Genomic DNA, 15,960 nt, shown 5'->3' with positions numbered 1-15,960 from the left:
TGCCGGCTTAAACTAAGCCAGTAGTCTACATTGCCTGACTCCTGCCACATCTCTGCACCTCCTCCTATTGGTTCAGACCACACTTTTTCCTTCTTCCCTCGCCTGCCCGTTGCTTAGCTGTTGAATGGGACTGGCACTGTACTTTGCTTCTTTTCGTACTATAATTATTGAAATCCTTTAAATAACATTCCTTTTCACACATAATAAGCTAACTAATATACCTGTGTTTTATTCAAATTTTATACTTTCATTCCTGTTGTTTTTACCAGTTCTTACAATAGCCTTTTTAATTTTTACGTTTGTAACAGCCATTTTACCCAGAAGACTATGATACTTTAATATCGGTACTTGTTGAATACATAGACCTTCATCAGCAATAATGCAAAAGTACTGGTAAGACTACAGGTCTGCCTGTGATTATTCTATATCTACTGCATATGTAAATGCACATCTTTTTTTTTTTTTCCAAGGCTTTTCTTATTACTTCAAACTTTACTGCATTCCATGTCATACCATACTCATATCAGAGTTGTCTATGCATTAAATTGATATATATTTGGCAACCATTGCTGCAATTGAAATGTGTTGTGTCTGTCACTGCAAAACATAAATAATCTTGATTTATGAGTTTCATTTCCATGGTATAAATGTACAGATAAGAAAGGGTTTCCACCTTATAAATACTGTTTATTGTAAGAATTAGCTTACAGTACCAGTTTCGACCTAATTGGTCATCATCAGCTGAACACAAATACCTTTACATATACATCAAGCATTAATTGACATTATCCTGTCGAAGGGTAGATGCCGTGAGGAAACACCATATCTGAATGTGTCCAAATTGGGCATGTTAAGTGTGAATTGGTTATATGTTATGATTTTGGCTTTCAGGTACATAGGTATAAAACTATCTTCTTCAGGACTAAAATTTGACTGTTAAATCTGTCCTAAGCTTAAATGTAATGTACAAATACAATAAACACATTAAAATACACAGAACATATTAAAATGAGTATGAAACACTTCATAGATTTGACTGTGCGTGTCTTTCGTATATCTGCATTTCCGTTTTAGAGTCCATGATTGTACATAATTTGGTGCTTGCAATCATAGGCAATGCTGTAGGTCTTTTAAGAAGTCTTATTATTTACTTAAATGATGTCTTCACGTGTATATGTGAAAATGCTGCTGCATATACTTACCTCTGTCTATACAATCGGATTTTGTTAACAATGAAAGCATTTTATCACATATACACGTGAAGACATCGTTTAAGTAAATAATAAGACTTCTTAAGAGACCTACACCATTACCTATGATCGCAAGCACCAAATTATGTACAACCATGGACTCTAAAACGGAAATGCAGATATACGTAAGACACGCACATTCAAATCTATGAAGTGTTTCATACTCATTTTAATATGTTCTGTGTATTTTAATGTGTTTATTGTATTTGTGCATTCAACTTAGATTTAAGCTTAGGATAGATTTTACAGTCAAATTCTAGTCCTGAAGCAGATAGCTTTACCTATGTACCTGAAAGCCAAAATCATAACACATAACCAATTCACACTTAGCATGTCCAATTTGGACACACTCAGATATGGTGTTTCCTTACAGCATCTCCCTTTAGACAGGATAATGTCAATTACTGCTTGATATATATGTAAAGGTATTTATGTTCAGCTGATGATAACCAATTAGCGTCGAAACCGGTACTGTAAGCTAATTCTTACAATAAACAGTATTGATAATGTGGAAACCCTTTCTTATCTGTATATGTACAAACATAAATAAATCGTTCAGTACAAGCACAAATAAAAACATTCTACCTATATTCCTTATACCAGAGTATGCAATACGGAAAATACTGGTAGTTTTAAACTCGGAGTTTATAATTATTGTTGTCTGGGATTTCGTTATGACGCAACTGATAAGTGTAGACAAAATGGGGTGGGATAAAAAAGTCTGGGCCTGTAACCAGGTTTTGGCATCACGATGTACCGAATCTCCTTACATTCATTGAGATCCTCTACCTGGGCACGTAATTTCTTTAAATGAAAAGATATTTAACATTGTTTAATGGTGGGTGTTTCAATTTAATTAATTTCATATGTATGTCCACACTAAAGGACACTGTCGACAGCTTTAAGGTGGATGTAGAAGTAAATAATCGTTTAAGCGTAGGTCGGACGCGGTACCCCATTCCACGTTTGACCATGGCCGATGGTGCTTAACTCGGGGTTGTACCCACGAATGTGACAACTCATCGGAATTAACATGAACGAAAGTATAAAATTTGAATAAAATATGGATATATTAGTTTAGGTTATTTATTATGATTGTGCATGAAAAGGAATGTTAATTAAAGGATTTAAGTCATTATAGTATGAAAAGAAGCAAAGTATAGCGTCAGTCCCGTTCAACAGCTAAGCAGACGGGCAGGCACGAGGAGAAGGAAAAAGTGTGATGTGAACCAATAGGAGAGGGGAGTAGAGAAGGTGCAGAAGTGTGGCAGGAGTCAGGCACTGTACCGGCTTAGCGTTGGCCTGCAGGTATTCATCGTTGTCCACGCGGAACTTGAAATGTCGCAACTTTTAGGCCCTTTAGTTAACGCCCTAATGGATGTCAGTACCCAAAATTGATGCTGACATCCTTTTTACGTGTACTTCAATGTGCCTCCCAAGGTTCATCGCAATTGGAGACTTAACCATTTTCCCTCGTAAGACATTATCGGAAAATTCCTAAAGTATAAAACCTCACTGAAAAATTGAGTTTCATTTACCCCAGAAACTCTTTGTAAACCACGTTTGTGGTGTTGTCTTTTGGGGCTAAGATGACCATGCGAGATAGAACTGTACACGTGAGAATGTCTTCTCTCAAGTAAAAAAAAAAAGTTTATTTTTAAAGGAGATTTCAAATACCATACTCACAAAAGTTCAACTTCTTCGCCACTTCATTTCACCCCCTCCCCCCGAAAACAAAAAATACATGTTTATTTATAAAGGAGCTTCCAAATAGCAATTATCATGACTGTAACATCTTCACTTTCTGAGATAGTTATATCATCTTAAAAAGAATTCAACTCCTATTTCTCACCCCCCCCCGTCCAAAGTTGATTTTTCTCCAAAAATGCATTTTTTTTATTTTTAAAGGAGATTCCAGATACCCACTTTCACATCTGTAACATCTTTACGTTTTTTAGATATAAGTATCCTCATACAAATAATTCAACTAATGTTTTAATCCTTTCATCCCCCCTTAAGTGGACTTTCCAAAAACAAAAGAATATGTAAATTTTTTTTAAAGAAGACTCCAAATACCAATTTGTATGTCTAAACATCTTCAGTTTTTGATATCGGTATCCTATTAAAAGTGATTAAACCCCTGTTTCCAATCCCTTTTACCCCCAACGTTAAATGGTTTTTTCCGAAAACAAAATAACTGTTTTTTTATTTTTTAAATATTAAAAGTATCAATTTTCACACCTGTAACAGTTAAGTTTTTGAGATATACTGTAGATATACTCAGGGATTATGTGTACCAATTTTGGTTGGCAGCTGTGCCCAAACGTACATGCATAATCTCGCTGCTGTGGAATCCTGGAGCTGACGTCATGGTCACAGCCGTTCATTTCTTTGTCCGATTCCTAGAGCGGGGGTAGTGTGGCGCCAATACCTCCATAACAGTTGGTTTTAGGGCCTTAAAACATGGTTTTCAGATCCGTAGGGGTTACCAAGTTTTGTTCTTTGTGTCAAGGGGCTTAAAATGAGCTTTGTCTCATCCTTGTACGACAAATTCGATATTTCGCCTATATTAGCCTATTATTTTTATACTGTATCTACCCGTTGCCCCCTCGAATTCTTTTGAAAATAAAATACAGCCAATGTCCCTCAGGGATTATGTGTACCAATTTTGGTTGGCACCTATGCCCACCATAATCTTGCTGCTGTAGGATCCTGGAGCTGACGTTGCCATGATTACGGTAGTTCATTTGTTTATCCGATTCCTAGAGCAGGGGTAGTGTGCTGCCAATATCTCCATAATGGTTAGTTTTAGGGCCTGAAAACCATGTTTTAAGGCCCATAGGGCTTACAGAGTTTTATTATTTGCATCAAGGGGCTTAGAATGAGCTTTGTCTTGTTCTTGTTCGACAAATTCGAAATATATTTGCCTATATTAGCCTATTATTTTTATGTCTTCCCCCCGTTGAATTGTTTTGAAAATAAAATACAGCCCATGTCCCTCAGAGATAATGTATATTTACATTGGTAAAATAATTTTTAGAATCGGTCCATTAGTTTCAGAGATTACCCTCCATATATACACAAACTCACAAAATTTGCATGCTCTCTTTATTAGTATAGATGAATACTACTGTAATACAAATGCAACAACAACAATGACTATTTGAATAATAATTAATAATAAAAGAATTCTCATTAGATTATTCCCATAGTGTGTCGTTTGATTTTATTAATAAATAAGTTGTTTAGATTTTTTTACTTGCTAAACATAAACAACATTAATTTGTAAACAGTATTATACATGCAGTAAAACCTTGATTATCCATTCTAATGCCTGGGAAGGGGTGAACGGTTAACCAAAAAACCGGATATTCCTTATTACTAATTTTAATGGACTTTAAGTACATAAAGTACATACCGTATAACCTTAGAATACAGTGCATGAAACCCTCTTTAAGACCAAAATGTAGTCAATGCAACAACAGTACATTCTAAATATATGTCCATTCTGAGCTTTCTAATTACAAGAATGTCTGAAAATTCTGTATCGTCCTCTTGCTCCAAGAAATCCATTAAAGTTTCAGCTGACTCTAGTGTGGTCTGAAGCGGTACATGATTATTTGTGACGCACTCTTCTTCTCAGTCCCCCTCACTTTCACTCTTCACTTCTCAGCTGACTGCTGAGTTCGTGTTCGTGCGAACTGTGTTGCACCTGTAGATTTGACCCTGTTTTACCTTTCTGATGCCAGCCGTATGTGGAGGGATGTATTAATTGTAGTAACTAATCATCATCATCATCATTTCCCTTTATCCAGCTGTAGCCGGGTAGGGGCAAATATGGTTCCTCTCCACTTTCTTCAGTCTTTCCACCACTCCTCCTCCAACACTGTGTCCCAGTCCAGGTTTCTTTCTATAATACTGCATTGGATTGTATCCTTCCATCTCAGTCATGGTCGTCCACAGCCTCTCCTTCCTTGGATTTGCATTTCCATCACCTTTTTTGGCATTCTTTCATCACTCATTCCCTTTATGTGCCCGAACCATCTTATACGTCTCTTCTCTATTCTATCATTCATTTTTTCCAATCCAATTTCTTCCCAGATTTTCTCATTCCTTATTTCGTCTTTTCTACTCTTCTGTATCGTACTCCTCAAGAATTTCATTTCGGCTGCCTGTATTCGACTCTCATCCTTCTTTGTCATTGTCCAAGTTTCTGCTCCGTAAGTTGTTCTGGGTACGTAATACATCTTGTACATAGTATCCTTTGCTTCCATTGGCACATCTTTGTCCCATAACATGTTTCTTACACTATGATAGAAACAACTTCCAGTTTGAATCCTCTTACTAATCTCAGCATCCACTCGAGCATTCTCCATTAATTCACTCCCCAGTTTGATACAACTGAAATCGATCTTTCATGCCATTTTCAAACTGGAGTCTCATCATCATCATCCTATCGCTGACATATTTTGTATATTCCACATATTGTTGGATTTCTTTTCTAAGTATGATGGCCACTCCATTTTTTGCTTCAGGTCCTCTGCTGTAATACAGCCTGAATCCTTCTCTCAGAGTAATCTCCCCTGTACCCCTCTTCTTGGTCTCGCACAGTCCAAGGCAAGTATAGCTATATATTTTTCTATCATGAAGTCAACCAGTTCTTCTGTCTTTCCCATCAAGTGTCAGGACATTTGCTGTCACAATCTTGATGTACTTTGGTGCTTGTTGTTCATTTCTCACAATTCCCCAGCACCTGAAGAGCTGCGCGTTCCTTTTAGCAGAGGACGCCCTAACCTTTCCCGAGGCACCATATCTGCTTTGTCCATATAGGCTATCGTTATGATGGGCTCGCCACACCCAAAGGAATTTTATCCTTACTGCCAGGTTCAAAATTAGGCCGCCCCTAACATGGAGACAGGCACCTTTTGTAGCTGCTCCTCTGGAGTACAGACGCTACAGGTTTGCTCCTTCCACCATCTCCACCGTAGCTAAGTCCACCTTCTCCGCCGTAGATGCCGTTGAGGACTTCACTCGTAACCCTGAGCTGGGACCCATGTCAGATGTTACACACCGGGTCAGTGTGCTCTGGCACCCCTGCCACTCTCTGGGTAGGGCCACCTCCAAAGAGGGTGCCTACCTGCTACCGGGTGTAGTAACTACTGTAGTAAGAAATTGATTACAGATCTTTGTAATTTGGCACTATGCTGTTTCTAATTCTTAATAAATAAATCGTAGTCCCATTCATAAAAACCAAGGCAAAATGTACTTCACTGTCACAGTGGTGAGATATGTGGCACCTTAAACCTTGTCCCTCTAAGTATTCTACCAGTTCGTTCACTCTTCATAAATCCCCTGTATTTCAAGAATATCACCTGATGAACCAACTAATTTCAATTGAACTTGTGAGTTCAAGAACGTCCCAACTCCACTTTTTAACGAAATTCACTTTATGATATGTACAGATAGCTGAACTTCAAGACACATGTCTGTAGGTGGAGAAGACATGTCCCATTGTATGGAGTTGGGACTGTTTTGAAATATCTGAACAGATTCCCATCAAATGTCTCTGGTGTTATGTTGTTTACTTACATGACAAAAAGGAGTCCACTGGTGGTGCTAAAATGAATGGTAATAAAGATTCTTCTAAACATTTGAGGCAAAAAAACAAACAAACCGAAAGTAAATGGGATAAAAATATAAAAAAAGAAAGCACGAGCGTCAGGCCAAGCATATGAAAATACTGTGAGGGAAACATATTTCTACGCAGGATACGTCATCTGTGACCATTGTGCTGCAGGTGTCTCACCCCGTGATGGTCAGGGTACTCACAACACATGCTTTCGACAGAAGGCAGAAGAAATAATCCAGAACATAAACATATTAGACGATTTCCTTATACTGTTTCTCACCACAAAAGAAACCATAGTAAACGCAGGCTTTTGTCAAGTGACCTGAATGTTCTAAATATGCATACCTTTTTCACTAAAGGACATTATCTGGATGTCTGTCTTTATCTGAACCTGAATGTTCTAAAAATGTATACCTTTTTCACTAAAGAACATTATCCAGATGTCTGTCTTTATCTGAAATCTAGGGGTGATGTACATAAACTTAAGTGTGAGGTTACTTATGGATTTTATCTTGATTACTTTCGTATTCACTTTAATTATGGTTTTGGAGTGCCAAAAACAGATGTTTGTGACACAGGTCCTTTCTAAAATGCAAAACTGACCATGAGAAAAATTCTATCATTAGGGAGAAGCTGGCTAGAGATTTAAGTGTTCACAAATGTAGGGCAAATACTTTTTGCAAAGAACTTGAGAAAGCTGAGCAAGAATCACAGGCTCATGCCAATATAGAATTTTGAATTTCAACATAATATTTCTTTTCCCCATATGGAAGTAGGTGAAGTATTCTATTCTCGGCAGTTGTGGTTACATAATTTTTGCATATACAGTTGTAAAACAAAAAGAGCTGTGATGTATATGTGGCCTGAGACAGAGGCATGCAGAGGTGTTAATGATGTTTTGTCATGATTGTTTCACAATTTCCAAAATTACTTGAACAAAAATATAAAAATATTTAAACTTTTTTTTTTTCCAGACTGTTGCAGGGGTCAAAACCAGAATCACACAATGATCAGGATTCACGCTGGTATTCACAGGTAAATTCACCAATATTGCATACAATGTACCAATAAGGGCTCACAGCTTCCTTCCATGTGACCAGAAATTTGCCGTTATTAAAATAAATAACTAAAGGTAGAAAGGATGGAGATGTATGAAGGTTAGATACAACTTGTTGAAACAAAATTTGAGGGAGTGAAAGGGGACTTGATGCTAAATTTCACATATCACAAAGATTCTTTAAAACATCTGTAACCAAAATTAATGAGAAGTTTAAGGTGACCGAGTACAAAATATTCACATTTCAACAGTTGCACAAGTAGGAAATAAGTGTCAGCAAAGGCATGTCTTCCATTGAACCAACACAAGTTTCCTTTGCTCGAAAACAATGTTAACCCAGAACTCTTATCTCAATCTGTTAAATGTTATGATGAGCTAATACCTATTCAGTCAGAAAAACTGAATGACTTAAGGAAACTCTGTTTTTACTTAACACCAGATACCGATACCTTTGTCCATAACTTAAAATACAGACACACTTTCTAATAGTGATCAGGACTGACATAATTTCAATTATTGTAAAGAATAATTTGAAATAAATATGAACAATTTGGTTTATTTTTACATTTTTTTCCTACCCTATCTATTTCAAGAATGACCCAAATCCACTCAATATTTATAATATTTTCAGCAAAGCGATAAGTGAACAGTACAATCTTCTATAATAGATATGTTGAGAAGTCCCTACTTCATCATTTGAATACATATGTTATGTTATTCCTGTAACCATGTTCAAGTATTTAAGTTTTTTCTCTCTCCTGAAAAACGTGTTGTCCTGGAGTTGGGATGTTCTTGAACTCATAAGTTCAATTGTTTTTGTGGTAGTTGGTAGTGTTGTGTGTAGGCCTATATGAAGAGGAGTGTAGTGGTACAATCACAAACACCCAGTCTCCATGTCAAAGGAATTAACCAGATGCAGTTAAAATCTCAGAATCACAGTTAAGGATATTTGCGAATGATGTTATACTGCATAGACTAGTAAATGAGTTGCAGTATTGTGAGTGACTTGAGGGGGGCCTAGAGAATGTTGTGTGATGAACAGTGGACAATGGCATGATGGTAAATGGGATGAAAAGTCAGGTTGTAAGTATCACTAAGAGGAAAAGTCCTTTGAGTTTTAATTACTGTGATGATGGGGTGTAGTACCTCATGGGGGAACATTGTACATACCTAGGTGTTAATACTAGGTGCATCAAGTATAAAGCGGAATTTAAAATAATGGCTCCAGTAGTGAACAGAAATGGGTGGAGCTTTGAGAGGTTGTTGATGGGGATGTCCGGAGTAGGGGTCTTGGTGCGTCACACAGTACAGAGTGACCACTTGCTTCAGTACGGCATAAGCGAGCAAAATGTACACACGTCTGTTGCGCAGCATATCATCATCAAGTTTCTGGCAAAAGAAGGCACCAAAGGTTCAGAAATTTTGATAAGGCTCCATGCACAGTTTGGGGACACAACTCTTTCAAAGTCCCAGGTGTATGAACGGCACAACAAATTTTTGGCAGGACAGGAAGAAGTGGAAAACAAGCCCCACCAAAGACGACTATGGGCAAGCATATCTGCAGACAACATTCGTGCTGTACGTGACCTTATTGAAGAAGATCGGCGCATAAACATTTCTGAAATTGCTTCACTTGTAGGAATAAGCTTTTGAAGTGTTCAAGCCATCGTCAGTGATGAACTCGACCTCTGAAAGTTGTCTGCCTTGTGGGTTCCTCGTCCCCTTACCCAGGAACAAACAAAATTCTGCCAGAATATTTGTCGGAGGCATCTAAATCACTATGAGGAGGAAGGATATGATTTTTGTGTCACATTGTGACTTATGATAAAAAATGGCGTATGGCTTTTAGTGCCGGGAGATCCCAGGATGGGTTCGGCTCGCCAGGTACAGGTCTTTTGATTTGACACCCGTAGGCGACCTGCGTGTCGTGAGGATGAAATTATGAAGAAGACAACACATACACCCAGTCCGCGTGCCAGGGAAATTAACCAATGATGGTTAAAATTCCTGACCCTGCCAGGAATTGAACCCGGGACCCCTGTGACCAAAGGCCAGCATGCTAACCATTTAGCCATGGAGCCGGTCGTGACTTCTGATGAAAACCAGCAAGCATGGAGTGGCGGAAACAAGGTGCACTAAACCATTTAACACTAAATTGAAATTTGGTTTTAAAACTATTTTGATATATTAGGACGTGTCGATCGTATTGCATGCCTGGATGTAATTCATGTTACAGGAGATGCACTCGCATTCAGATCAAGTGTACTGAATGCATCGTGACGATTTTGTAGTTACAAGTAATTTATTAGGGTACATTAAAACATTGCCTTTGGTTGTGGCACCATATACAACCATTAACTCGGCTCAAGGGAGATAGGGTCACCTTCCCTATTCCTCCACTGGAGTAATTCCTGTCTGGCACATCCACGTCGCTGGGGTGGGCACCCTACACTTCAGTAGGCCGGAGTGATAGGATGGCTGAGTTCAGTTGGGGACCCAGTCCTGTGGGGTATAACACAGAACCCATGCCCAGGGATACGGGTGAAGACCTCAATGGCATTGAAGGCGGAAGTGAAAATCACTGGTACGGCGGATCTGGCGGAAGAGGCAATATCTGATCCCTGAGATCTGACTCAGGGCCTGCTGCCTTGCAGGTTGATAGGGGACTATTAAAGGCTAAGGGAGATAACCCCGACAGAAAAATCTTCCGAAGTGATAGACCCAGCAAGTCAGCTTCTGCATAATTTGGAATTGCTTTCAAAACTAAATGAGGCCTCGGATGGAAATAATGTAATCACCAGAATAATGACTCTAGTTCCCTCATTGGTAATGATATTAATGACGGTTCAATACCCGATGCTCCATCACAACCAAAGAGGAGAACATACAAAACTCGATATGAGACTGTAATCAAAATTGCCATGCTAAACATTCTGACACTAACTGGCAAAATAGAGGAATGTGTAGACTTAATGAAAACAAGGAACATAAACATACTGGGTCTCAGTGAAACCAAGTAGAAGGGAAAAGGATCAAAGGAACTCAGAGAGGGATACCATCTATTTTGGTCAGGTGGAGATCAAGCAAAAAATGGAGTCGGTGTTGTTATGAATCATCAAATGAAAGTCCGACTCGTTGGCTGAATGATCAGTGTATTGGCCTTCAGTTCAGAGGGTCCCGGGTTCGATTCCCGGCCGGGTCGGGGATTTTAACCTTCATTGGTTAATTCCAGTGGCCCGGGGGCTAGGTGTTTGTGCTGTCCCCAACATCCCTGCAACTCACACACCACATATAACACTATCCTCCACCACAATAACACGCAGTTACCTACACATGGCAGATGCCGCCCACCCTCATTGGAGGGTCTGCCTTAAAAGGGCTGCACTCGGCTAGAAATAGCCATACAAAATAAATAAATCAAATGAAAGATCCTGTAGTAGAAGTAAAATATGTTTCTGATCGGATTCTTCACATAATGCTGAAACTGGATCCTTTCCAGAACATCAACATAATTCAGTGCTATGCACCACAGACTGGTTTTGAAGATGAAGAAAAAGAACATTTTGAAGAAGACATAGAGGAAAGAATAAGAGGAGATGGAGCAATTATCATAGGGGATATGAATGCTCAAGTAGGAACTGTGAGAGATGGATATGAAAGTATTCTAGGAGCACATGGATGGGGTCCACGAAACCCAGAAGGAACTAGACTACTTGATCTCTGCCTCATGGTATCAAAAACAAAAAAGCCATAAGGTCACAAGATATGGATGGGATGGAAAAAGTGAATCTCTTATAGATTACTTTTTGATTGAGAAACAACTACAAAATAGACTGATAGACGTAAAAGTGATTCCTAGTGTCTCCCTGGAAAGTAGACTCCTCTTTGGATACTTGAAGTTTAACAAGTTAAAAGAAGTAAGAACCACACAGGTAAAGAAACTCAAGACTTGGAAGCTGAAGGACAATGATAGAATAATAGAGTTCCAAGAAAACATCAAAACAGTGATACCAAAGACAGATGAAAGAACAGTTGAGGAGGAATGGAAGGATCTGAAAATCTAGTAATGATAACTGAGAAGGTTTGTGGATGAACCAGTGGCATAAGAAGATGGAAGGAAACTCCATGGTGGAATGACAGAACAAGAACTGCTGTCCTGAACAAGAACAACATGTTCAGAAAATATTTCAAGGACCGGACTGATCATAATAAGGAACTATACAGGATTGCTAAAAAACAAGCAAACAAAGTTGTTACAGAAGAACGAGAGAAGTGGTTGAACAAGTGGAGTGATGAATTGAAAGAGGATTTTAATGGTAATAAGAAAATGTTATATTGGATGATGAAAAATAGAAAAAGAGATAAAGAACACTCCAGATACCTAAGAGATGATAATGAAAATCTGATCACTGAAGATGAGAAGATCAAAGAGACTTGGAGGATTTAACTTTGATGAATTGCTAAATGTGAATTGCATGCAGCCTACACAAAAAGACAGTACTGGTACTACCTCCTGCAAGTCTGCCTCTGACAACAGGTTAGACTTAACATGGAGTGATGTAGAATATCCCTGGAAATACATCATAATTGGAAAATCAGTTGGTGCTGATGAAATTAATGGAGAAATGATCAAGGCTATGGGCATTTCTGGAAAACATTGGATCTACAGACTCTTTCGTAAGATCTGGAAAGAAGGGGACATACCAGTCGACTGGAAAATAGGCATCATAATTCCAATCTTCAAGAAAGGAGATAGAAAGAAATGTTCCAACTATAGAGGCATCACTTTAACATCTCAAGTTGGTAAACTTTATGAAAGAATTATAGAGCGTAAAATCAGACCCCTTATTGAAGAGAACCTCTTCGAAGAACAGTATGGATTCAGGAAGAGGAGATCAACAACTGATTTAATCTTTACAGTCCGTCAGTTAATGGAAAAATACTACGAACACAACCAAGATTTGTGGTTAGCCTTTCTGGATATCAAGAAAGCATTTGATGCAGTGAACAGAGGGAAGGTGTGGGAAACACTGAAGAAAATTGGAATACAGGATGACATGATACATAGGATCAAGAATTTGTATGAAGATACCCAAAGTAAAGTCAAAACACCTGTAGGAATAACAAACCTTTGATGTAAAATCTGGGTTAAGACAGGGTGGTGTTCTGTCTCCTCTTCTTTTCATCACTGTGATGAACGAGATTCAGAGAAAAGTTCACCAAACCATTGGATGTAAGAAAATGAAACTTATATTGTTCGCGGATGATATATGCTTGTGGGGAGACTCTAAATAATATCTTCAAGGACAAATAAGTTCCTGGACAGAATCTGCTAAAGAATATGGACTCATCTTCAGCCAAGAGAAAAGTGAGGTTATGGTCATGAAGAGATACGGACAACCAATGGGACACATTGAAATTGAGGCGAAACGGCTACAGATGAACCATCAGTTCAAGTATCTTGGAAGTGTTATCTCTGATACTGGTTCTATAGACAAGGAAATTTCCCACAGAATTCAGGCAGGTAGCAACTTTTACAAAATATTTAAAGACATAATACGGAACAAGAAAATACCAACAAAATGTAAGAGAGTTATATATGAAACCTATTACGTACCAATTCTGATGTATGGTTGTGAAACATGGACCATGAGAAACAAAGATGTTAGTAGAATCCAGGCAGCAGAAATGAAATTTGTCCGTAGCATTATCGGCAAAACACGGAGGGACAGAGTCCGTAACGAGGAAATCCGCAAGCAGGCTCAAGTTGTAAGACTGCAGGACAAAATAACAGTGCAGCGACTGAGATGGTATGGACATATGCGACGCATGGGTGATAAAGGATTACCAAAACAAAAAAAATTGTACGATCTAAATACTGAAGACAAAAACCAAGAGGGCGACCAAGACTCAGGTACAAGGACATGGGGAAGATTGACATTCAACAGAGAGGACATATTTTGGAAAGCATTGAAAAACGAGAGAAGTTCAGAGACCGCAACTGGTGGAGAAGCCTCGTTTGCCGACACATCGCGTAAGATGGAACGACGTGGGATATGTATGTATGTATATATACATTAAAACATTCAAGGATAAATTTGTCAATAGAGATGATGTGTTCCGTGTACTTAATGAGCTGTTTTTTCCGGATAAGTCCAATCCTCTATGTTGGTGCCAATACTAGTACCGTACATTTCTCAATTACTATACCTTTTGAGGATTTTAAAAGTGAGGTTATAAAGTGATAAAGCTATTTATTTTTTCTGTGAATGAAGAATATATTCTCCTTGTTAAATTAGCGGACAAGGTATCAACTGATATGCAGTACGTATTTACGTTGCCAACGATTTGGGTGTTAAAGTGCTTTATACGAAAATGCATATGCTACCAGAGATTTCAAAATTAATTTTCCTATTGATTATCGGAAGTGAAACAGATGTAGCAATTTGGTAGATCATTATCAGAATCATTGTTATGAGAGAAATGAAATTCGTGACAAAGTTATGTTTCTAACAAATTTCTTGAACGAGGTAGGCTATTATATTTAAAAGCGTATGTTAATAGAAAGGTCATTCAAATACTTGTATTTCTAAAACAAGTTTTGATTTATAGGAAGAAGAATTACGGTCTGGAATAATGTACCAAGGGTGCCCCCTACTATATCTACACAATTCAATAAATTTCTAATTTCTTTGAAATCACTTAAGAGAAGACTAAGTAGACAATTGATACGTAGGGTAATCTGCCACTTGGACGACAGCCCTAAATTCAGATCATTGGTGATTGATTAATTAATTGACTGAATTGAAATGCATCAAATATCCCCCCAGGACTGTTATTTTAGAATGCAATCCTATATTACCTATTTCCTTTACCATACTAGTTCACAGAAAGTATTTATATTTTGAATTATCCACATATTGGTTCTCTAAATATAGACTATTTCTAGATAGTGTTGGTCTATTACCCAAAGTAAAGTTTCTGTTCGTTATTATTGACAGCTTAGCAATTCAATACGATAATCAAAAGGTATCACAGGCATGTTTACATGGAACCGATGTGTCGGCCATGTTGTTTTTGTATTAAGGTTTGATATTATTGTAGATGGTCTTGGCTGGGTGTGTGTGCCGTCTTCATCATCCTTTCATCCTCATCACGACGCGCTGATCGCCTGTGGGTGTCAAATCAAAAGACCTGCACCTGGCGAGCTGAACATGTTCTTGGACACTCCTGGTACTAAAAGCCATACACCCATTTACCTTGTGACTACCACTTGTTTGGACCATTGAAAGAAGAACTGAGAGGAAAGCGATTTCATAATGATGCAGCGGTAGAGGAGTACGTGCGCAACTGGCTGCACACACGTTTGAAGCAGAAATGTGTCTCAAATTTGAAAGACTATGTAGAGAAATGAGGTGCTTGTTGTGTATTTGTTGGTGGGTTCAATAAAATTATAAAAAAATAATTCCGGTTTGTATTTGATTCACCTAGTATAAGGAATGATCTTCATTGGGGTAATCAAGTTGATGAGGTTGTAAAGAAAGGATACTGATGTCTTCGCATGGTTATGAGGGTATTAAGGCTTGTAGTAAGGATGTAAAGGAGAGGGTGTGCAAGTCTTTGCTAAGACTCCAATTAGAGTATAGTTCCAGTGTATGGGACACCACAACAGGATTACTTGATACAAAAACTGGAAAAGATCCAGAGGAAATCTGCATGATTTGTTCTGGGTGATTTTTGATAAAATATTTCAAACTTTGACCTGGGAAGACATCAGATTAAGGTGACAAGATGCTCAACTAAGTGGTATGTTTTGAGCTGTCAGTAGAGAGATGGTGTGGAATGACGTTAGTGGACGAGTAAGCTCGAGTGGAGCTTTTAAAAGTAGGAAAGATCATAATATGAAGATAAAGTTGTATTCATGAGGACAAAATGTGGCAAATATTAATTTATAGGGTGAGAGTAAGGGACTGAAATAATAATTAAGGGAATGTTTAATAAATTTTCAAGTTCTTTGTAAAACA

At 38.1% G+C, this 15,960-nt stretch overlaps 1 protein-coding gene across 1 annotated transcript in view; it reads left to right on the top strand.

Annotated features, from left to right (window-relative positions):
- Positions 1–15,371, top strand: part of LOC136876908 (uncharacterized) — a 51,390-nt gene extending 36,019 nt beyond the window's left edge. Inside the window, exons 3-4 of the mRNA XM_068228494.1 lie at positions 7,854–7,914; positions 15,041–15,371. Coding sequence (XP_068084595.1) covers positions 7,854–7,914; positions 15,041–15,176 — 197 coding nt within the window. The 3' untranslated portion in view covers positions 15,177–15,371. The remainder of the gene's footprint in view (positions 1–7,853; positions 7,915–15,040) is intronic.
- Positions 15,372–15,960: the final 589 nt, after the last annotated feature.

Source organism: Anabrus simplex, chromosome 7 (assembly GCF_040414725.1).
Source record: "Anabrus simplex isolate iqAnaSimp1 chromosome 7, ASM4041472v1, whole genome shotgun sequence".
NCBI classification, from domain to species: domain Eukaryota; kingdom Metazoa; phylum Arthropoda; class Insecta; order Orthoptera; family Tettigoniidae; genus Anabrus; species Anabrus simplex.
Note: the sequence above shows the minus strand (reverse complement) of the source record. Positions and strands in the feature narration are given on the sequence as shown.